Source organism: Crocuta crocuta, unplaced genomic scaffold (assembly GCF_008692635.1).
Source record: "Crocuta crocuta isolate KB4526 unplaced genomic scaffold, BGI_CrCroc_1.0 scaffold41, whole genome shotgun sequence".
In the NCBI taxonomy this organism is placed as follows: domain Eukaryota; kingdom Metazoa; phylum Chordata; class Mammalia; order Carnivora; family Hyaenidae; genus Crocuta; species Crocuta crocuta.
The window spans coordinates 18,484,831-18,507,979 of record NW_027529428.1 but is presented as its reverse complement, the minus strand read 5'-3'; the positions used below and the strand labels follow the sequence as shown (position 1 = coordinate 18,507,979).

The window sequence follows — 23,149 nt, the reverse complement described above, 5'->3', positions numbered from 1 at the left end:
AGTCAAACACATTTTAATATGCACGTTTATTTATTTAAATACACACAAATGCATATATATGTAGGTAGATAACAATTATAAGTCTCAACTTCAGTCTTTTAAAACAAATCAACGGTAGCAAATGTAGGGTAACAGGCTATATATATCCCACCTACATTTACCATCTTAATTGGAACGTCACAAAAAGCAAGCATGTATTAATAGAGTGATCGATCATTTTTGTAATCTGTATTTGTGTATTTTAATCACCAAAGATTCCGGGTCACAATGTTACTCATTAACTTAAAATTAATCCTAGGTGTTAAAATCAAAAGATCTCAAAAATTGTATCTAAAGTGTAATATAATCCTCAATTTTAAAAAGAAAGAGATGATGTTTAAAAATCATATGCAGAGGGTCCCCTGGGTGGCTCAGTCAGTTTGACGTCTAGCTCTTGGTCTCCACTCAGGTCATGAGCTCACAGTTCGTGGGATTGAGCCCCACATCAGGCTCCACGTTGACAGTACGGAGCCTGCTTGGGATTCTTTCCCTCCCTCTCTCTCTGCCCCTTCCCCACTTACTCTCTATCTCTCAAAATAAATAAATGTTTTTAAATAGTTTTAAAAAGCACATGCAGATAGCAGAAGTGAAATAACCAAGTTAAAATGCTTTGTATTATTTTTTGGAGTTTGCAAAAACCCACTATCTTTATAAAACAAGTTATTCCTTAATTTAGTTAAACACACATGTTTATATTTTCATGCATGAAAATACTGTGTGTAAAGAATAATTTTTCTGACCCACAAAACCAACAGGAAATTCATAAGGTTTAAAATAATGAGGTTAGGGGCACCTGGGAGACTCAGTCCATTAAATGCCTATTCTGGATTTCTGCTCAGGTCATGATCTCATGGTTCATGAGTTCAAGCCCCACATTGGGCTTTGTGCTGACAGAGAGGAGCCTACTTGGGATTCATTCATTCTCTCTCTCTCTCTCTGACCCTCCCCTGCGTGTGCTCTCTCTCTCTCTCTCTCAAAAATAAACTTTAAAAAGATAAGATAATGAGGTCAGAGAGATACACAGCTTTTTTTTTAAACTCAGAATTGCCAAACTGATACAATTTGTCCAAGGAGTCATGTTAAACACCAATATTGCTCCTGCAGTTTTAATACAATTTACACATTTCTCCACTTACCAACCAAATTTTTGAACTTGTTTAACTTACATCTAATAGCATTGATTTTTAAAAGAACTTTTTCTGCATTTTGGTCAGTCCAGGTATGCAGAGGCTTAATTATCGTGACAGGTTTCCTCTTGGCCACTTTCATAAGAGAGGGGTTTATCTTGAAATACCAGCACCCTGAAAACCTTAGGACTTTATATTGTTAGGCACCCTGGGTTTTTTTGCTTTTGTGCTCTGACCTATTTTTTTATTTTAAGCTTTATTTATTTATTATTTATTATTGAAGTATAGTTGACATACAATGTTATATTAGCTTCGGGTATGCAACATAGTGATTCACCAATTCTCTCCATGACTCAGCGCTCCTCATGATAAATGTAATCACCATCTGGGACCTTATAAGGTCATCACAGTGTTATTGACTCTATTCCCTCAGCTGTACTTTTCATCCCTGTGACATATTTATTTTACAGCTGGAAGTTTGTACCTCTTAATCCCCCTCACCTATTTCACCCATCCTTCTGCCCACCTCCCCTCTGACAACCACCAGTTTGTTCTCTGTATTTAAGAGTCTGTTTTTTCATTTGCTTGCTTGTTCATTTGTTTTGTTTTTTATTTTTTAATATTTATTTCTGAGAGAGAGAAAGAGACAGAACAAAAGTTAGGATGAGCAGAGATAGAGGGGGACAGAATCCAGAGCAGGCTCCAGGCTCTGAGCTGACAGCTCAACACGGGGCTCGAACCCACAAACTGCGAGATCATGACCTAAGCTGAAGTCGGATGCTTAACCGACTGAGCCACCCAGGTGCCCCTGTTTTGTTTTTTAGAGTGCACATTTAAGTGAAATCATATGGTATTGTCTTCCTCTGACCTATTTCACTTAGCATAATACCATCTAGGTTCATCCATGTTGTTGTAAATGTCAAGCTTTCATTCTTTGTTATGGCTGAGTGATATTCCAGTGTGTGTGTGTGTGTGTGTGTGTGTGTGTGTGTGTACACCACCACTTTATTCATTCATCTATCAAAAGACATTTGGTTGCTTCCATATTTTGGCTATTGTAAATAATGTTGCAATGAGCATAAGGTTGCATGACTCATTTTGAATTAATGTTTTTGTTTTCTTTGAGTAAATTCCCAGTAGTGGAATTACTGAATCATAGGATATTTCTATTTTTAATTTTTTTAAGTTTCTTTATTTATTTTTGAAAGAGAGAGACAGAACACAAGCAGGGAAGGGGCAGAGAGAGAGGGAGAGAGAGAATCCCAAGCAGGCTCCTCACTGTCAGCACAGAGCCCGACACGAGGCTCGAACCCACAAACCATGAGATCATGACATGAGCTGAAATTAAGAGTCAGACACTTAATCGACTGAGCCACCCAGGCATCCCCACTATTTTTAGTTTCTTCAGGAACCTCCATACTGTTTTCCCCAGTGGCTACACTGATTTACATTCCTATTTTTAATTGGTGCTTCTTAACTCTCTATAGGCGAATGAGTCTCCAAGGAGCTTCCTGTAGTTCCCACGTGGAGAGAGGGGAAGCAGAAATCCCGCCTTCACGCCGCCCCCCGCCCCCGCCCCAGGCCACGAGCCAGGTCAGGGGCCGTCGCTGGAGAGTCGTGGCNCGGTGCCCCTTCGCTCTGTGTAATAGCTGCCTGTATGCGCCCTCCCCCACCCCAGGCCCCATTTCTCTCCGATCCAAACTGCATCTCTCCCCTGACAGACGAAAGGCTCACTCCCTGGGACAGCTATTGAAATGACTTCCTTGTTTAGGGAATGTGTCTTTGTTCAGCCCTCATTATCAAAGAATTTTTTCATCGGTGTTCTCAAGTTTCAGGAACACAATTTGCTATTTTCTGTGAGACAATGTGTTTCTGTCCAACTGGTGTATTTGCTTTCTGAGTGACTTCGCTCCAGATAGTTGCTTTAAGGTATGAGTTGGGCCATATCTCNCCAGGCGCCCCGGAAATGTTGTGATCTTTAGATGTACTGCTCTCCCCGGTTGCCAACAACTTCTCCGTTTATTTTGTTTGTTTTTAGTTTTTTAGAGCGAGAGAGAGCACAAGCAGGGGAAGGGCAGAGGGAGAGAAAGAGAATCTTAAGCAGGCTCCACGCTCAGTCTAGAGCCCGATGAAGGGCTCAATCCCGTGACCCTGGCTGGGATCACGACCTGAGCCAAAACCAAGAGGTGGACACTCAACTGACTGAGCCCCCCAGGCAGCCAACTTTTCAGATTATAGTCTGTCAGTTTGCAGACCAAATTTTATACCCCTTGGTATTGTCGAGGACTCCATGTAAAATAACACTGCAATTATGTCTCCAACTGCAGTTTGGAATGAAGCCGACTTGTAATCTCCCCAACCTTCGGCTGACCACGGTCTTGTAGCGGCAGTGAAGAATGGGGGCCTCCTAGGCAACCCGGGTATCAGCAACCCTACTAGGATAGGGAGGGCCCAAGGCCCAGGGGCACCCCCCCGGGGCCCCCCCCCACCCAAGTTGGTCACCGCCAGCAAGCCCCCACCCGGGAAGGTGGAACCTTCCCACAGGAATGGCGCGCCGCAGGTGCGGTCTAGCCTGCTGCTCTGTACCTCTTCATTTTATAGGGGACTTGGGTCCCCCAAGTCTGGGCAGAGGTGCATCACACTCACTGCACTAGCGGTTGCCAGTGTTCCTGACTATTTTCCAGTAATTGTCTCGGTTTGTTGTAACACCCAGCATAGTGTCAGAGCACACGCACGTGTCAGTGTGTGCGCGCGTGTGTGTGCATGAAATTGGTATCTATTTAGATCCAGACTGGAACACATTTTTAGCCCCTAAACCTGCCTGCCGGCATGAAGCAGGGATAAGAAAGCATGGTTATCAAAAATAGCAACTTCAAAAGGATGGGACAGTGGAGAGAGTGGAGGGCTCGCGTAGCTCGCTCACAGGCCCTTCGCTGCTGCAAAGGTGCTCATTCTGGGCTCCTGGGTCTTTCCGCAACCTCACAGAGGGGTTGCCAGAGGTGAGAACACGTATCTCCACACCTTTATGCACCATTGGCTTTGTGTGGTCTTCTTGTCTCGTCAGAAAGAGAGCCGTTACTTTTATATTTCCTACATAACATCGGGTCCTAAAACCCTCTTCTGATGATGTCTGAACGTTCTGTTGCTCTTTGGCTGTTTGGATTTTTTTTCCCCCTCGGCCACTTTCCATACTTTTTCTTCCAGGTCTGTAATAAGGCACAGAGTTTGGGTGTTTTTGTTCATTTGTTTGTTTTTATGATCAATTAATCCCCAAAGTTTCCCAAGAAAGAGGAAAAAACAAAAGAATAAGAAGAAACCACTACAGCCCTATTAGGATGATTAAGATAAAACCCCGATGGTGCCAGGTGCTGACAGGGTTGGGGAGAAGCTGGAACCCCATGCATCCTGGGGGTGCAGGATGGAGCACACGCCCCCAGGAGGGAGCTCAATGGTGTCCCACAGAGTTCAACATACACTTATGTCCCACTCCTGGGATTTGACCTCCGAGAAATAAAATGCTCTGTTCACACAGAAACTCGTAGAAGCTTTACCTAAAACCGTCAAACACTGGACACCACCCAGTGTCCTTCAGCCCAAGACGGGACGAGCAACCATTCCCTTGGACTCTGCCCGGCAGTGAGGACGGACCCACACTGATGCGCTCGGCATCCGGGGTCAATGTCCGGGGCCTGGTGCCCAGAGAAAGAAGCCTGGCTCTGGGCATCAGGTGTGATGTGGTTCCCTTTGCCACACATTCTTGGAAAGACAAAACTACAGTAACCAAATGGCTTCGGGCAGGATCTTTTTTTTCTCTCGCTCTGTTAACTCATTCTGTTTTCCTAAGATGTAAGATCAAACTCCTGACTCCTTTAAGTCTCACCTGGGGTAAGTTCCTCGGTTTTGTGCTGGGTGACAAGGCCATGAGCAGTATTTCTGGGTGTCTGTGCCACGGACCATGGCGGTCCTCTTTCTGCCCCCAAGGGGGGGGGGAGTTGGGGTGTCCAGGAGCCATCTGGGGTCAGCCCCCAGGGGGACAGGCACTGCTCCGGCTTGACTTCAGACTCGCCCACGCTGCTCACAGCTCACCAACCCCAGGGACCTCTCCTTTGGCTTTGGGTTTTCTGGGTTGTTTTTTCTCTTTAGACTTGACCAGGGTTCCACTGAGTTTTCAACCTGGATTTATTTCCTAACCTCTTGCTTAAAGCCTTTTTAATGCTAGACTCGTCAGTTTTCTCAGAATCTCCTAGACTGGAGGTTTTCCTTTTAAAAATTGCTTCCATTCCAAAGAGCACTTCTGCAGTGTAACCTGGTTGTTCCTGTGCACTTAGTTGGGGTTCATGCCATCTTCATCGCCGCTGGACACCACCAGTCAGGTGGTCCAGGCAGGCAGTCCCAGAGATCCCAGCCCAGAAGGACAAATTAAGCCACTCCAAACACTTAGATTGTGTCTCGTAGCTGCTAGATTGGCGTTCCTTTGATGGTTACAAACACCGATGGAAAGACAACAAGAAAGCGCGTGTCCTAATGGGACAGAGACCCTGAGCAAGTCCGGCTCGGCCGTCAGACTGAGGCTCTTGGTGGGGGTCTCCTACCGCCTCCGGCCAGGCTGGGGGGCACGGAGCAAATGATGAGCAGGGACAGTGGAGGTGAGGATGCAGCATCCCCTGCTCCTGTGCATGGCACTGTCACCTCTGTGATACCTCTTGGAGGTGGCAGTGATCAGAGCAGTGGCAGTGATCAGAGCAGAGATCTGCATATACGTCCATCCTTAGGAGATACTGACAAATAGTTTTTGAATTTATTACATCAACTTACATGCCTACCGACAAGGTCTGAAAGTTCCACTTGCTCCATATCTTTGTCAACACTCGGTATTTTCAGCCTTTTGACCTTAGGCATGCTGGTGGGTGCATGGTGGATCTCACTATGTTTTAATTTGCATTTTGTTGATAACTAAGAATCTTGGACACTTTTTCATATGCTTATTAGCCCTTTGGATATCCTTTATGGCGAAGTGTGCGCCTTTTTGTACGGATTGGTAGGAGTTTTTAGGATAATCGGATTCTGACTCTCATGTTGGTTATAGGCATCTCCCAGCCTGTGGCATATTTTGATGAATAAAAGCCCCTAATTTCAACGTGGCCCAATTCCTGGGAAGCTCTTCTTCTGAGCACAGCCCTTGCTGTTTCCTGGCCCTCCCTCATGGGCTTGGTGACCTCATGTGACTTTATCTCATGGCAGAAAAGAGCATTGTGGACATCCTTCCTTCTGTCGGGAGAGAGAGATCTTTCTCAGAAGCCACAGCTGACGTCCCTTACATTTCACTGACAAATGGGGTCACGTCTCCTCCCTTCACTGCAAGAGAGTCTAGGAAAGTGGACATCTGTCCCGTTCCTACCTCTCTGTCGTGAGGGCAGCAATGGGCAGCGCACTGCGGAGCGCTGTCAGGTAGCTGACCGGCGAGGTCCGCTCAAGAAAGACGTCGGGCACTGGGACTGCCTGCCGTCCCCAGCAGGAGGCAGGTGTGTGGCCTGCCCCTCCTCCCACTGAGATGTGTTGGTGACATGTCATGCTGAGCTCTTAAATATACCTGTGCACTGAGATGACACCACGAAACTGAGATATTTTGATGGATTACTGATAAAAGTGAAATGGGTGTGAAAACACCTCCATGTGGACTCCCGTATTTGCATATGCCTGAGTGTCGGTTCTCATATGCAGGCATTTTTATTATAATTATTACTTAAAGTTTATTTATTTTGAGGGAGAGAGCAGGGGAGGCAGGGGTAGAGAGAGAGAGAAGGTCCCAAGGAGGCTCCACGTGGTCAGCACAGAGCCCGACGCGGGGCTTAATCCCACCAACTACTGAGCCGAAATCGAGAGTTGGGCGCTTAACTGACTGAGCCCCCCAGGCGCCCCTACAGGCATTTCTAACATACGTGCTACTGAGCTGCTTAACACTGGTCATCTGACGGGGATCAGATGGCAGAAGTGGAAGCCTTAACATTTTCTTTCTACACTTCTATACTATGTTCCTTTTATACAACTTGAAAACTACCGTAGACCCATCTTTATCTATTTGAGTCGCACTGGAGTCCATTCCCACTTACCAGGGGTCATGCGTTCTGGTTCACCATTGTTAATTTAATGGTGCCTGCATTTCTGAAGTGACCGACTGCTGGAAAACACTGGAAACTCTAACAGTTGGCTGCATTTGTGGAGTGGATAAACCATGTAGGAGGTACTTTGGCTTTATAAAAACTCTACCAAATACATACTCTGCTAAGTTACATGCGTCACTGAACTGTGTCCTTTCAAAATGTGTATGTGGAAGCCCGAGCCCCCTGCACCTCAGACAGGAGGCAGGCTCTTTACAGAGATAATGGAGTTAACGTGAGGTCGTTAGGGTGGGTGCTACCCTTTCTAAAAATTTTTTATGTTTACTATTTATTTTTGAGAGAGAGAGCATGAGCAGGGGAGAGGCAGAGAGGGAGACACAGAAACTGAAGCAGGCTCCAGGCTCTGAGCTGTCAGCACAGAGCCTGACACGGGGCTCAAGCCCACAAGCCATGAAATCATGACCTGAATTGAAGTTGGACACTCAACCGACTGAGCCACCCAGGCACCCTTCAACATCATTTTATACAAGGAATGCCACCAAGAATGTATGAGAGTCCTAACTTTGCACTAAAAAATATATATATATATACACACACATGTATTTAGGTTTATGAAAAATTCACTATACTCGCCATTTTCTGCTAATTTCACCAAGACAGTTTTGAGGACCCCTCCTATAGATCACACCTCTCGGGGTGCCTGGGGGGCTCAGTCAGTTAAGCGTCCAACTTCGGCTCAGGTCATGATCTCACAGTTCATGGGTTCAAGCCCTATGTCAGGCTCTGTGCTGACAGTCCCTCAGACCTGGAGCCTGTTTCAGATTCTGTGTCTCCCTCTCTCTCTGACCCTCGCCTGATCACACTGTCTCTCTCTCTCTCTCTCTCAGAAATAAATAAAACATTAAAAAAAAAAAAGAAGATCACACCTCTCAAATGACAAAGGGGAGAGGTGAATCCCCTAAGAATCCTTTTGGAATGCTGATTCTAATTCAGGGCAGAGCCTGAGATCTGTGTTTCTAGAAGCTTCTGTGTCAGGTTCTCAAGTGCTGAGAAACACATCTTGACCTGCAAAGCTGAGTCTACCTGGCAAGAAACCAGAAGACTGGCTTGGATCCCATTTGTATTTTAAAAAGTAACCCAGAAAACCGCGCATAAAATCAGTGGTAAGTGAGATGTTCCTTCCATTAATCACAACAAAAGCTCGGCAGATATTTTCTGATCCCATGACTCATCTCCGGAATCCCTCAAATCGCAAAAACACCTCAAAGGTTCAAGATTCAAGACACCTCAAACATTCATAATTCCTGTGTTTTTGTATCTGCATTCTTCGAATTTACTCTGTATCTCTTCCTGACTTCACCTTTTGTCTTAGTATAGAAATGGAATATTGGGGGAGTTCTTGTAAGTAAGTACAAGAAACAGAATGTCTGCTGCCAAAAATAAAATGGCTTAAAAATAGCGTAAATCAAACCAGCGGTAGTTGAGTTGCTGCCATTGCTTCTCAGGGACTTGAGAAATGATTGAGTCCCATACGCGGAGAACAGCTTGTCCCTCACGAAGCCTTTGGAAGTTAACTTCAAAGCAGATGTTCTGGAAGCTTCTGTGACCATTACAGACAAGCTGTTCTCATTTTATAGAAAAACAAAGACGTAATAATAAATTACCATACTTACCTTAATGGTTTAACGAAGATTCACTGGGGAACATGCATAAAAGGGGATAAAGAAGTTTAGAAATGTCCCTTTTAAAATATTTTTAGGGGCACCTGGGTGACTCAGTCAGTTGAGCGTCCGACTTCGGCTCAGGTCATGATCTCATAGTTCGTGGGTTCCAGCCCCACATCGGGCTCTGTGCTGACAGCTCAGAGCCTGGAGCTGCTTCAGATTCTGTCTCCCTCTCTCCCTGCCCCTCCCCATCTCGTGCTCTCCCTCCCTCTCTCTCTCAAAAATAAACATTAAAAGAAATGTTTTTTAGATTTTTTAAATTTCTCATTATTTTTTAAAATTTTTATTTCTGAGAGAGAGAGAGAGAGAGACAGCTGTGAGCAGGGGAGGGGCAGAGAGAGAGGGAGACACAGAATCTGAAACAGGCTCTAGGCTCTGAGCTGTCAGCACAGAGCCCAATGCGGGGCTCGAACCCAAGAAATGTGAGATCATGACCCGAGCCGAGGTCGGACACTTAACCAACTGGGCCACCCAGGCGCCCCTTTCAGATTTTTTTTTTAAATAGTATTTTTATTCCATTGGAAGCCCAAGACATAATGAACAGTAGCAATTGGTGAATCTTAAAAATACCTTAAAACTATTGGACAGGCTGCCAGGACCCAAGGCAGAAAATAGCAAAATAGAATGATTCTGGGGTCAGTAGCAATTTTAAGGAAGCTCTAAGTGCAGAGGCCAGATGGTATTCCTTAAAAGACCGATCCAGGGGCACCTGGGTGGCTTAGTCAGTTAAGCGTCCGACTTTCGCTTGGGTCGTGATCTCGCGGTTCGTGGGTTCGAGCCCCGCATCAGGCTCTGTGCTGACTGCCAGCTCGAAGCCTGGAGCCTGTTTCGGAGTCTGTGTCTCCCTCTCTCTCTGACCCTCCCCTGCTCACACTGTCTCTCTCTCTCTCCTAGAAATAAATAAAAAATATTAAAAAAAATAAAGACCGATCCAGAGATGTTCCCCACAAAACCTTTAACAGATGATTGTTTCCCCAAAGCCTATTTGAACACCAGCCCTCAGAGGACATCACCACTTTTAAGAAGGGGTCTTCTATTCCGTAAGGGGTGTCTGCTTCCTGCAATAAGCACAGGGCCTGGGGTCAGAGCCCAGCTCCCTGCAGCTTCCTGTGTCGCTGGGCTTTGCTGGGTGGTGTGCAGCTTTCCCTGACCACAGGAAGGCACGCAGGCAGCCCCGTGCCCGTCCTGCCTACTTTTCTAATAGGAAAGTCTGTAGACACCTTAGGAAAATATCAATAACGCTATGTCACCAACTAAAATCCAGCCTCGTGAAAAGAAATAGGGGAAAGAATAAATAGGGATGCAGAGATCTCTTTAAAATTCAGAACCATCTAAGAGCTTTGAGCTGAGGTCCTAAAATACACTTTCAAAAAGTTTAAAGAAGAGACTTCTGGGGCATTTGAATGGCTTAGTCGGTTAAGTCTGACTCTTGGTTTTGGCTCAGGTCATGATCTCACACTCCGTGAGTTCGAGCCCCACACCAGGCTCCGTGCTGACAATGCAGAGCCTGCCTGGGATTCTCTCTCTGTGTGCCCCTCCCCTGCTCTTGTCAAAAATAAATAAACCTAACCTAAAAAAAAAAAAAAAGAAAAAACCACTCCCAATGAGTTCATCAAATGTACAAAGAGCTATTACCCCTCAGCCTCTGAGCCCCTCACACAGAACTGTGGTCATAAGTGGGGTCACAACGCCCACAGGATTCTTACGACATTACCCTCTGTGATGTGAGGACAATATTGGAAATTCTTTTGATATTTGTCCAAATTTGAGATACATTAACCTTTATTGATATTTAATGTTTTAAATGACTTTAGTGCATGCGTTCTCTCTCTCTTACTCCCCCTCTCTCTATCTCTCTGAATTGATGAGTGGATAGGAAGATAGATGGAGGGATCCATTTTTTAAAAAGCTAGTAACTGTGGGATAAACTAACAAAAGTTGCAACTCTCTGGTCTAAAAAATCGAAGACCATTTTGTTTTGCATTTTCAGAGCCTGGTCGGTTATTCAACTTATTCTTAGGGGTACAATTTCAGAGAACACATTTTTTCTCTTTATTTTTCAAAACAAAACTTATTTCTTAAATTGAGATGTAATCGGCTTATAAGAATGCATGTGTTTTAGGCACACACCATGGAAACTAACTTTTGGATTGAAAGATCAAGGGTCACCAGTAATACAGAACAGACACATTCTAAGCTATAAAACGGTTGTCTTGAAAACTTCGTTCTAATGTTCTTGTATCAGAACTTACTTCGAATAATGCTGTTTGAATAGCGGCCCCCGTTTCAGCTGGAGAAAAGACNTGGAGGGGGGGCAGGTACACGCTGTAGAAATTCAAAGGCAGAAGAACGCCCAGGTTTGGGGAATGTGTCTTCACAGAGTGAGGACGGGCAGAAAAGCCCAAAACCAAGAGAGAGGGGAGCAGGGCTCATTACCGCCAGCTCCCCCTTCCCCTCCGCTGGACTCCCAGGGTCCCTGAAGCCTCCTCATGGGACCCCGGGGCTCCAGGGGAAACAGCGGACATCAGTGGTACGAAGCTGACTTTGACCATGTCCTGCAGTAAGATCCACCTACACCGTGAACAGACACATACGTAGGGATAAACGCCTCACAGAGACATGGTTACGCGTGTGCGCACGGTGCGGGGCTGGTCTCTGTTAACGCAACGCCACACCCCCTTACAGTTGCGGCCCCTGGTTCGGAGCTCCAGGTGTACAAAGGAGGGAAGTGTGCGAGCACGGGTACCAGCTACAATGGTGAGGGACTTACGTTCCAGGCAAGGGAGTTCGGCCTTTGTTATTTATTAACAAGAGGGTCTGCAGAGGGTGAGGGACGTGATTCCACGTGGGCCTGGTGTGGTCCCTCTGCAGCAGTGGGCGTGGCAACGGGCAGGGGAAAAACAAACACGAAAAGACCCAATGTGAGACACGAGGCAATTAGGCCCAAAGCAAGGGGATCAAATACTTACTGTGCTTTTCCCCCTTTCTTTCTTTTTTAAACATAGTTTATTGTCAAGTTGGTTTCCACATAACACCCAGTGCTCATCCCCACGAGTGCCCTCCCCCATGCCCATCTCCCCCTCCCCCACATCCATCAGTCCTCAGTTTGTTCTCAGCATTCAAGAGTCTCTCATGGTTTGCCTCCCTCCCTCTCCCCCACTATTTCCCCCCTTCTTCTCCCCCATGGTCCTCCGTTAGCTTCCTCCTAATCCTCCTATACGTGCAAACATATGGTATGTGTCCTTCTCTGCCTGACTTATTTCGCTCAGCATAACCCCCTCAAGGTCCATCCATGTTGCTACACGTGGCCAGATTTCATTGTTTCTCATTGCCATGGAGTATTCCATGGTATAGATAAACCACATCTTCTGGATCCATTCGTCCGTGGATGGACACTTAGGCTCTTTCCATGTTTTGCCTATTGTGGAGAGTGCTGCTATGAACACTGGGGTACATGTGCCCCTGCGCATCAGCACTCCTGTGTCCCTCGGGTAAATTCCTAGCAGTGCTATTGCTGGGTCCTAGGGGAGTTCTAGTGTTAATGTTTTGAGGAACCTCCACTTTCCCCTTCCTTTCTGAGTTCTGCCTTGCATGGCGCTGCTAGTTAAGGCAGGTGTCCCCTGTGTTAGCAGCATGGCCCCTGATGCCACATCCCCGCCTCCGGCCTGCCGGCTCAGTGAGCTCGGGCAGGTGTGATGGGGAATTTTACCTGTCAGCTTGACTGGCCACGGGGTGCCTGGATGGAGCGTGATTCTGGGTGTGTCTGTGAGGACATTTCCGGGCACCATCAGCATTTGAATCAGAGGACTGAGTAAAGCAGATGCCCTCCCCAGTGTGGTGGGCCTCGTCCAATCCGGTGAGGGCATGAATACAACAAAAAGGTGGAGGAAGGGAGAATCCCCCTCTGCCTGACTGCCTGAGTGGGACGCCACGTCTCACTGGGGTCTACACCATTGGCCCACCTGGTTCCTCAGCCTTCAGACTTGGACCGAATCAGACAACTGGCTTGACTTCTCTGGGCCTGCATCTGGCAGAGCGCAGACTGTGGGACTTCTCAGCCCCCATAACTGCATGAGGCAATTGCTGATAATAAATCTCGTCTCTCTCCGTAGATCTTTACATATAGATGCCCTCATATCCTGTCGCTCTGTTTCTCCGGAGAACGCGAACTAACATTGTGAGGTAACTCTACGTTTGCATCATGGACGTAGGCAGAGCTCCGCAAGGTCTAGCCCCTGTTAGTGGCCTTGTGCAGGAGGCCGGAGCGCCACACAGCCCCGGGCCCGCGCTCGCTGGAGAGCGCAGCTGTGTCCCGCTGCATTCCCGCAGGCAAATCAGCTCCCCGAGCTCAGGCAGAACGCTCTGACCGCATCCGATCTGAGGCTCCCACAGCCTCTGCTGCCTTTACAGACGGCCGTGCATCCCTCCCAGATCCATCCCGGCCTCCCGCAAACCCTCACCTCACCCGCCCTCTGCTCTCCTGCCCTTCCCCATCCTTCAGCTGGGGCGGGGGCATCACAGGGCCACCTGCCCATGGCTGCTCAGCAGGCTCGCATAGCTCCCTCCCTGTCAAGCCCTACCTGATGGCCATCCTCCTGGGAACTGATAGGAATTTTAGTGTTCCCAGCCTTCTGATTCTTGCTTTCGGAAAACTGTTAAAGATTTTTTTCAGTGTACAAGCACTTTGTGTCAGGTTTTTGGAACTTGGGGATTGGGGAGGGGAGGTGGGGGCATTGCCCCACATACCGTGAAACCGAAGTGTCAGTGCAAATACACTGTTTCTTGGGTTCCTAGTGAGTGTGGAATTGGTTGCTCCTGCCATCCTTTTACTTCCTTTTTAATTTCTTTAAATGTTTATGTTTGAGAGACAGAGAGACAGAACTTGAGTGGGGGAGGGGCAGAGAGAGAGGGAGACACAGAATCCAAAGCAGCTCCAGGCTCTGAGCTGACAGCACAGAGCCTGACTCAAGGCTCAAAGTCAGACGCTTCACTCACTGGGCAGCCCTGCCATTCTTTAACATTCTAGACATCTTCCCAACCACATTTCAGATACTTGAGATTGTAAGGCAAAATGACGGAGGAAGAAGGCATCCAAGTGTGTTCAGATCCAAATATTCTCCATGACAACGGATGTGAGCAATTAACACGGAAGGTGCCACAGCCTCAGGCAGACCCCTTTGCTTCTGTGCTGCTCTGACAAATGCCTACTCCTTCCTTAAAATGACTCAAGTTTACCTTTCCTTTTTAAATATATATATTCTTTCAGTTTACTTATTTAAGTAAACTCTACCCCCATCACGGGGCTCGAACTCACGACCCAGAGATCAAGAGTCACACGCCCTTCGGACTGAGCCAGCCAGGTGCCACCAGATTTACCTTTCTTGCTGTCGTCTGCTTGTCCTTGACCCCCCCTTCAGCACCACACTGTACAGAAGGTTCGCCTCTTTTCAGGGCAGTTTCTCAAGGTTTCTTAATATCTGCTCCTACTTCGTGGCCGCGAGATCCTTTGGAGCCGCTAGTTTCCTTTGGAGCATTTACTCTTGCCCGGCCGAGCCCACACCCACCCAGGTGTGACAGGGCGGTGTCCTCATGTTTGGACACCGTTTGTAAGGACACAACCCAACATCCACTGGGAGNTTGCTTATTGTATTGCTTTTCTCCCCACTGTGAACTTGAACAGCATTATCTGTGTTTTCCTTTCACACAGGAATCTGACTTTACATTGTATCCCTATTATAATCCGTGTTAGGTTCATTTCACCCCTATCGGGCTGTCAAGTGCTTTGGGATCCCGAGTGCCACGTAATACTTCAGTGCTCTCGTGTGCTCTGCAACATTGGAAATGACATGGGCTTGCCACCGGCCTTACCCAATCTCTGATAAAATATGAAGAGATCAGGCCAAGGGCTGAGACCTCAAAGCAATCCTGTTCCTCTAGGAGCCAGGACATTTCAGGGAGAAAACTGGTCACGGCGGCCAACAGGACAGAGTGGACAGCGTGTGTGTGCGTTATTAACACTGCCTGAAAGTCAAAGGGCCACTTATTTTTTTAACGTTTATTTTTGAGAGAGGGACAGAGTGTTGAGTGGGGGAGGGGCAGAGAGAGGGAAACACGGAATCTGAAACAGGCTCCAAGCCCTACGCTGTCAGCACAGAGCCCAACACGGGGCTCGAACTCACAAACCGTGAGATAACGACCTGAGCCGAAGTCGGACGCTTAACCAACTGAGTCACCCAGGCGCCTCTAAAGGGCCACTATTAAGAATATAAGGGAGTCAGCTTCTACTCAAACCAGGCAGCCGAAACAATTGCTAACAGGGATGCTGCAGTCGGGCCCCTCCCTGCAGAATGCGGGTTAAGTCACTCTGCACATGCCCTGTGTTGCCTCAGGCCCCTCCACTCACTGCGGCCGGAAGGAGGCCAGTGTGGAAAGAGGTGGGTCTGCAGAGGGCTTTCAGGAGGACAGTAGCTTTGGAGAAAGCTGGGCTTGACCGGCCTCTGCCTGGCCCCCCATACTCCCCACCCTGCAACAGCAGACATCTGGTCCTCACTCACTTCTCCACGCAACTGCAGAACCTGGGCAAATCATCAGTAATGGTCTTATCATCCATTTACTCAGAATGACGCTTTCGTCTGGCCTTCTACGTTACAGGAGAAGCTACTATTTATATACTTCACTGGCAAACTAAAAATACCAAGTCATTGCGTATGCTCAGGCTATACATGCCGAAATAGGATAACTGATGTGTTCTTTGGAATTCTGGCAACTAAGTAAAACTGGAATTTCACGAGCTTAACTCCCTAGACTGTTAAACTTTATCACTGTTAAGGTTTAGAATCACATAAAAGCGACTTCATCCTTAACCTTCACACTCTTTGAAAAGAGCCTTTAATTAATAAAGTAGGTCAGTGACTCAACTATCCACATGAGTGTGTCATATTTAAAGACGAGATGATCCAAGTAAGGTTGATGCCAGAAAACTTGGGTTTTTCTACTTAAAAACAACAACAACAACAACAACAAAAAAGAGCGAGAAGACGTAAGCTTAAAGGAAAAGAGATAGCAGGGAGTAATTTAGTAAAGTCGTCTCCAATGCGGGAAAATTGTCAGTTGTTTCCCCTCTCTTTGGAAAGTCTCCAAACGTAGGGTAGCCTGGGCCAAACTAGAAGAAAAACAAATTACGCGCTGAACACACATTTCGGTTTTCCCCAAGTCAGGGGAGAAAACTCCCTCGAGTGAGTAAAACGCGGAGTATATTCACATCCGCTTTTGTAAACTAAATTGCTTTCTCTTCTCCATAAGATCGAGTGCAAGGCGGCGGCAGCTCTGTCTCTGTCACCAATCCTTTATTGAAACTGGTAACTGACACACTTTATAATCGAACAACAAAAATAATGTTCAATATGTACAGCCTTTGCAACAGACTATTTGACTATACACAAGGCAGAGTGATAACACAATCTAATCTCCATGGTAACCTGTGCACAGAAAGATACCCAGCAGACAGCATGTGAACATAGACAGTGGAATGACATCACGGGTCCAGTGAAAATCCCGCCTACTACAAAACGTACTCCTCTATTGCAAACGACAGCTCTCCAAACACCCAGAGCTTTTTCAGTAGTAGTTTACCCAGAGTCGGAGGCGGAGAGCTGGTGTGTGGCTATGAGTCTGTTCAGTGACACCACCTCTGCCGACAAGTTTGCTATCATCCCCTGCTTCAGAAACAAATTCTCAGGGTCAGACACTTGGTAGGCACCGCCCTTCATGTCTACAACTCCCGTTTTGAAGCCATTCTGAGTTTTGCCATTCAGCTCTTTTTGATGCCAGTGTTCCGATTTGAGGGACCAATCCTGGATGTTCGTCACCTGCACTGAGAAGGGGGGGAGGGAAGGATGCACCACGCTCGGGGCGCTGTGCTTCTCCAGTTCAAAATGCCTCTTGGGCGTCACGTCCACGGGCGAGGACGGCTTTTGCGTGGCCTCAAACTCATGATCGAATGCCTCGACTTTGATCTGCATGGCTTTGGCTTTGATGCGAAGCTTGTGCGGCAGGGCCGAGGAGTTCACTTCTGGAACTTTCACCACGGTGGCGTGCACGCGCTGGAGCTCCACGGGAGAGTGGATGGGGCCCTTGGGGACCTGCTGCTCATCTTCCCCGTCCGAGGACTTCCCCACGGCGCCGTCGTCGGTCTCCGAGGTCCTGGGGGAGTTGCTGGAGGACCGAGCGGCCTGCAGCAGGGGTGGGGAGTGGGAGTAGCCGGGGAAGGCGGCCCCCATGAGGTTCTGGTACACGGAGGCCCGGTAGGCGCCCCGCTCGTCGCCAGCCTCCCTGGCGTAGCTCTCCAGCTCCACCGGCTCTTGCTTGATGGCTTGGAACTTGCCGTCGGGGCTGCGGCAGCCGCCCCGCGCGGCCCCGTCCTGTGAATGTTCCAGCGGGGACCCCTCGCAGACGTCGGACAGGGAGGCCTGCGGGGAGTGCTTGATGACCGAAATGCAGCCGCTCGTCACCATCGAGGGCTCATGCTCGTCCGCGAAGGGGCCGGCGCTGGACTTGGACGCCTGGTAGTCTTGAAAGTACACGGCTGTGGAATGGCTGAGTTTCTGGATCTCCTGCGCGTAGGCCGCCGAGCTGATGAGCCCAAACTTCAACTTGAGGGAGAGCAGCTCGGCTTTCAGAGTGGCGTTCTCCTCCCCCAGCGCGATCAGCTTGTTCTCCAGGACCAGGTCGTTGAGCCGCCGCTTCTCCCGGGACCGCTTGGCCGCCTCGTTGTTTTTCCGCCTCTTTTCCCAGTACATGGCGTCCTTCTTGTCGTCGGGGATGAACTCCCGCTTCCGGCGGCACGCCGCCGACTTGCTCTTCCCCACGCTGCCTTCGCCCAGCAGCAGCTCCTCGCCGGCCGCCAGGTCCTCGGGGACGTCGGCCAGGCCGGGCCCGAGCACCGGCATCTTGTCCCCGCCGCTGCCCGCGTCCAGGGACGCCTGCTCCTTCTTGATGGTCTGCATTTTCCTCAGCTGCATCCGAATCACGACCCAGCGCTTCCCCGCGGTTCACCAGGGCTTTGACGACGGCGGCGGAAAAGCCATCAACAGGCTTCCCCCGGGTCTGCAGTCCGGGACAAACCTCTCGGGCTCCGGGGTCTGCCTCCTGGGTCCTGGCCAGCCTACAATACAGCAAAGGAAAAGTTACCCATTTGTTACATGTTTATCGCCCATCAGGCACCAGGACCCACGCCTCACAGGCAGGGCCTACGGGTCTGAACGAGGCTCAGCTCTTTCCTGGGGCGCCTGGGGGTGCTCAGTCTGACTTCGGCTCAGGTCACGATCTCGCAGTTCGAGGGTTCGAGCCCCGCGTCGGGCTCTGTGTGGACAGCTCGGAGCCTGGAGCCTGTTTCAGATACTGCGTCTCCCTCTCCCTCTGCCCCTCCCCTGCTCAGCCTCTGTCTCTCTCTTTCAAAAATAAATAAATATTAAAAAAAAAAAAAAGAAAAGACAAAGCTCTTTCCTTCAAGGAGCCTGCCATCCGGAAAAGGAAATAGGTGAGTTGCACAGGACAAGCCCCTGTCAGCAGGGTGCCACGCGGCCCAGGAAGAGGGAGCCGCACCCCGCGTGCCCAGGGCCAAACGGAGGAGGGCTGCTCCAGGGGCACAAGTGTGGGGCGGGGCATGTGGAGACAGGACCTGGCGGGACGGGCAGGGCACGCGGCCTCCGGGGGCTGCAGTGTGAACCGTGCTCCTGACTAATCACAGATGACGTTTCTATCACCGCGAGGCCAGCAAGATGGCCTCTTCCAAGGGACCTTCCCAGGCGAGCTCCCACATCCGTGAACGCATTCTGCAGTCACACGGAATAAAATAGAACGGGTGCGAAATGTCCACCTTCGTAAAAATGAGAAGAGAAGCCACACAAACCGACCGAGTCGAAGCTGTTTCGACCTGACGCTCAAGGGGACACACAGGTGTCCGGCACAGCCCCGGCCTCCCGCTGGGCCGCCGTCCACAGCTCCCCGTGCCAGGTGGCCCAGCGCCCCTCCGCACCCAGGGGCCCTCCGCACCCAGGGGCCCTCCCCACACAGCCGCCTCTCCTGGTGCACCCGCGCTACGGCTTCGGGTACCTTCTTTGTTTCTGCTTCCTTCAAACCGATTTATCAGACATCCACTTTCGACTGAAGCATCCTGAGTGCTTTTTTTGCTTTTGGCCCTGAAAAGTCTGCCACAATACATGTCATTTATACAGTAGTTTGGGACTAAAATAAACAGTTACTATTCAAAGAGATTTTTTTTTTTTTAAAGTACAGCACATTCTTGAAACTTGAGATTATTTTAAACCTAGAGAATATAATTATGGAAAGAATTTCTTTCCATTTTACTAATGAGTTTCAAACAAACAAAAAAAAAACCCTCAAAAATAGAACCATCAGCTGGCTTCCTTTTCCACTGATGAGATATTTTTAATCTGAATTTGGCTTGACATGAGGTAATAAGCCCGTATTAGGTTCCAGTAACAATCCTTCTGTGGTGACTGTTGGATCTAACTGTTTCTAGACGGGGCTTCTCTGCCTAATTTCCCGGTAGGTAACACTTTCATTCAGGACACACGGACACACAGCCGCTCATTCAGGGCTATCTGCGTGTCACTCTCTCCCGCCACATTAAAAAGCTTGACTGTTCTTGTTTTACATCACTCTGTCTTTCTTGTGCATAGTTTTGTAATGACTAATGAAACGAAGTTTAATTTTATCAGCTGGAAAAGCCTGCCAGCCTCTTGTCTCTTTTCCAGAAGGAACAGAAAAAATGATGTAATAAGTTCAGGATCGTAAGGAGGAAGGTTTACTGCCATGTTGGTTGTTTTTTTTGGGTTGGTTTTTTTTTTTTTTTTGTCCATCAAGCTGAGCCAACGTGTAAACAGTCGGTTGCAATTTAGCGAAACTCATGATTAATAATACCAAGTTTCTGTGTGTTTTTGATAGCACGGCATTAACGGGGAACAAAGGCACAGAGTGTGTGCAGAGGGAAGGGACGGGGTAGAAAGGGAATCCTGTCTGGCTCTCACTTTGCACAACAACACTGCTTTCTGTAGTCCCACTCAGGTTTCGTCTTCTGACGTGAAAACCCACTTTTCCTCTACATACTGGAGGGGCTCTGTGCTGCGAGGAGGGGTTTACCCCTGCTCGGTTAGGTCCCTACCAAGTCTGGAGGCAAAGAGAATCGATGCAGGGACAAGTGCATCAATCTTTCCCAGGGCGCCCTTCAAATCTCCATGGGATCCTCAGGTCATACTGGCTCATTTTTGAGCCATCAAAACATTCCTTTCAAGGATATTTTTTCCCCACTGGAGACTCACTGTCTCCACGCATTAAGAATTTTTTTTAATGTTTATTACTTATTATTGAGACAGAGAGAGACAGAGCACAAGCCAGAGAGGGAGACACAGAATCCAAAGCAGGCTCCAGGCTGTGAGCTGTCAGCACAGAGCCCGATGTGGGGCTTGACCTCAACGGACTGCGAGATCATGACCTGAACCAAAGTCGGATGCTTAACCAACTGAGACACCCAGGCGCCCCTTTCCCATGCATTTAAAATGTGTCCCTTGCTTTAAAAAAAAAAAAAAAGTCACATTCCTTTTACATTTGCCTCCCCGATGAGTTTCACAGCTAGGCTTTTGAAATGCCCCACCTTTCTGTCTTCGTTACTCTTCCTAAACTTTTCCTTATTTCATCATTTCCAATCTTCCTGGTCCAAAGGCTGCAAGCACCAAGAGTCTGGGGGAGCGGGGCGGCCAGCCCTCACTGCACAGGGGACACTGTCCCGCGTCCGTTCAGCAAAAGTATCCCCCTCGTCGTAACTTCCCTTTAACCCCTCGCTTCTCACCGTCTGCATGCTGGATGTCCACTTTCTCATGTCTACAACTTTGCCGGTACATCCAACACCCACAGAAAGTCTCGCTTCTTTTTAATTTTCTTCCCATTTGAATTGTACTAGAACCTGGGCATCTTCCCTCATCTGCAAATACTGTGTCTCTGGCTCCACTGGCAAACGGCCACCTGCTACCTTAGAGTGCTTGCTGTAACATTTCTTATCGAATAACCTTGCAGCGTTGGAAAGAGTTTATCTTAAGTGTGAGAAAGCAGGGGTGCCTGGGTGGCTCAGTCAGTTAAGCGTCCAACTTCAGCTCAGGCCATGATCTTGCAGTCCATGGGTTCGAGCCCTGCATTGGGCTCTGTGCTGACAGCTCAGAGCCTGGAGCTGCTTCAGATTCTGTGTCTCCCTCTCTCTCTGACCCTCCCCCATTCATACTCTGTCTCTCTGTCAAAAATAAATAAACATCTAAAAAAATTTTTAATAAGTGTGAGATAATGCAGAGAGAGGTGCTGATATGCACCGTATCTTTGTACGGGTTTGTTTTACGTGCCCAAATCCTCTGCAGATTTTTTCAGGGTGCAAAGTAATACCTTTGTATCCTAGCAACAAACTGAACGTAAAGGTGCCCAATTATTTTCTTGACTCATCTGCCTTATCTAAGACAGTTTTGTAACTAAAAAACTTTCTGATGTTTTTGTTTTTTTACTGAAGATGATTACGTAAATCCTAAGACATCTTACTTATTCACAGAGAGCTTTTCTTATTCATTAATTGATTTACTCAGCACACACGAGCACCAACTGTGTGGACCAGGCACAGAGCCAGGCTGGGGGCACGGAAGGGGGGAAGGGAAGGAAACAAACCCTCAGGAGTCCAGGAGCTCCCTGTCTCCCGAGGAGCCAGGGCTGGGGGGTGGGGTGCCGTCACCGCAAGGGGCCCGGTGCCCACAGCACACCATTTCTGGCCCCACTGCTTTCTTCTGGGTAGCGTGGTGGCGCTTACGGAGCGTTTACTACACAGCAGGCACCGTAGCCTGGTCTCCCAGATTTCTGTTACCCTCACGATGACCATATTCGGAAGAGAAAATGAAGGCTCGGAGAAGTTAANCCGCGGTGCCCTCTCCGACACTCGCACAGGGTCGCTGTGCACCTACCGAGGGTTCCTTTCCTGCGTCACTCCCATTTCTGAGTAATACACACCCATTTGCTCAGTGACTTTGGGGGCAGAAAGGCACTATTAGATGCTGCCAGAACTTCCTTAACACGACAAACGTGCCACCCGGAACCCTTTTCCAGCGTCTCTGGAGCTGCTGTACATCCTGAGAGGATTTGATGAAGTGAGAAAACATTCTAAACTCTCATCTCTGCGAAAATATTCATCTCCTGGCCTTCCTGCATGCTCAAACAGGGGAAAAGAAAAAATATAGCAAGGGCCATCGTCACCTATGATTTTGTGTGTGTGTGCGCCACACCAGAGTGTGTCCATTTTCAACATGGAGGGGAGGTGCGTAGTTAGAACACAGAGAGACTGAGCGACTCCCAAGATCACACAGCACCGAAGGGCAGAGCTGGGCCTTAGAACCTCTTTATGTCCCCAAATGATGTGTGTAAGGGAGGCCTTCTGGCACAGCCATATGCGCTCAACCAATGACTTATCTCGAACTGCAATGCTTTCCCTTAGGGCTGACTTAACACCGGCTTCGCCTCTGCATCAGGCTTCCAGACCACCCAGGTGCGCCTCGATTTCCTTCTTCGAGTGACTGTCACCCACTGCGGGTTCCACAATGCTCACACGCCTGGCGTGATCAACTTCATCACACCCACCAGGTAACCAGGCTGCTCCAGACACGCATGAAGAGGGACATGAAGGGCAGGGGACACATCATTCCAGCGGACACGCCGTCCCATCCCTGGTTCAGACGTGCCATGTCTAATCAAGGCATCTTCACAGCACATCACTATACACTAGGGGTGGGAGTTCTTAACATCTGCTCAAGTCAGATGACCTAAAGGTGGTTTTTAATTAGGGCTAAAGTCTGGTTTAAAAAATTATCTGAAAGAATAAAAGTTCACACCATGAAGTCTTACACCTCATACTTCGAGGAGCGACATTGTTGCTTATGTTTACAATGACGGAGCTACACCTTCCCTGGCCTGGCTGCACCTCAGAAAAACCATAGTCGGGGCGCCTGGACCGCTCAGTCGGTTAAGCGTCTGACTCTTGATTTAGGCTCAGGTCACGACCTCACAGTGCATGGGATCGAGCCCCACGTTGGGCACT

General features: G+C 48.5%; 1 protein-coding gene across 1 annotated transcript; it reads right to left on the bottom strand.

Annotated features, from left to right (window-relative positions):
* Nucleotides 1-16,334: 16,334 nt before the first annotated feature.
* NFIL3 (nuclear factor, interleukin 3 regulated) lies at nt 16,335-21,955 on the bottom strand. Its single transcript, XM_077759486.1, has 2 exons — nt 18,924-21,955; nt 16,335-18,172 (listed from the first exon to the last, which is right to left on the bottom strand). The coding sequence occupies exon 2, from the start codon at nt 18,027-18,029 to the stop codon at nt 16,638-16,640; it is 1,392 nt and encodes a 463-aa protein (XP_077615612.1). The 5' UTR covers nt 18,030-18,172; nt 18,924-21,955; the 3' UTR covers nt 16,335-16,637.
* Nucleotides 21,956-23,149: the final 1,194 nt, after the last annotated feature.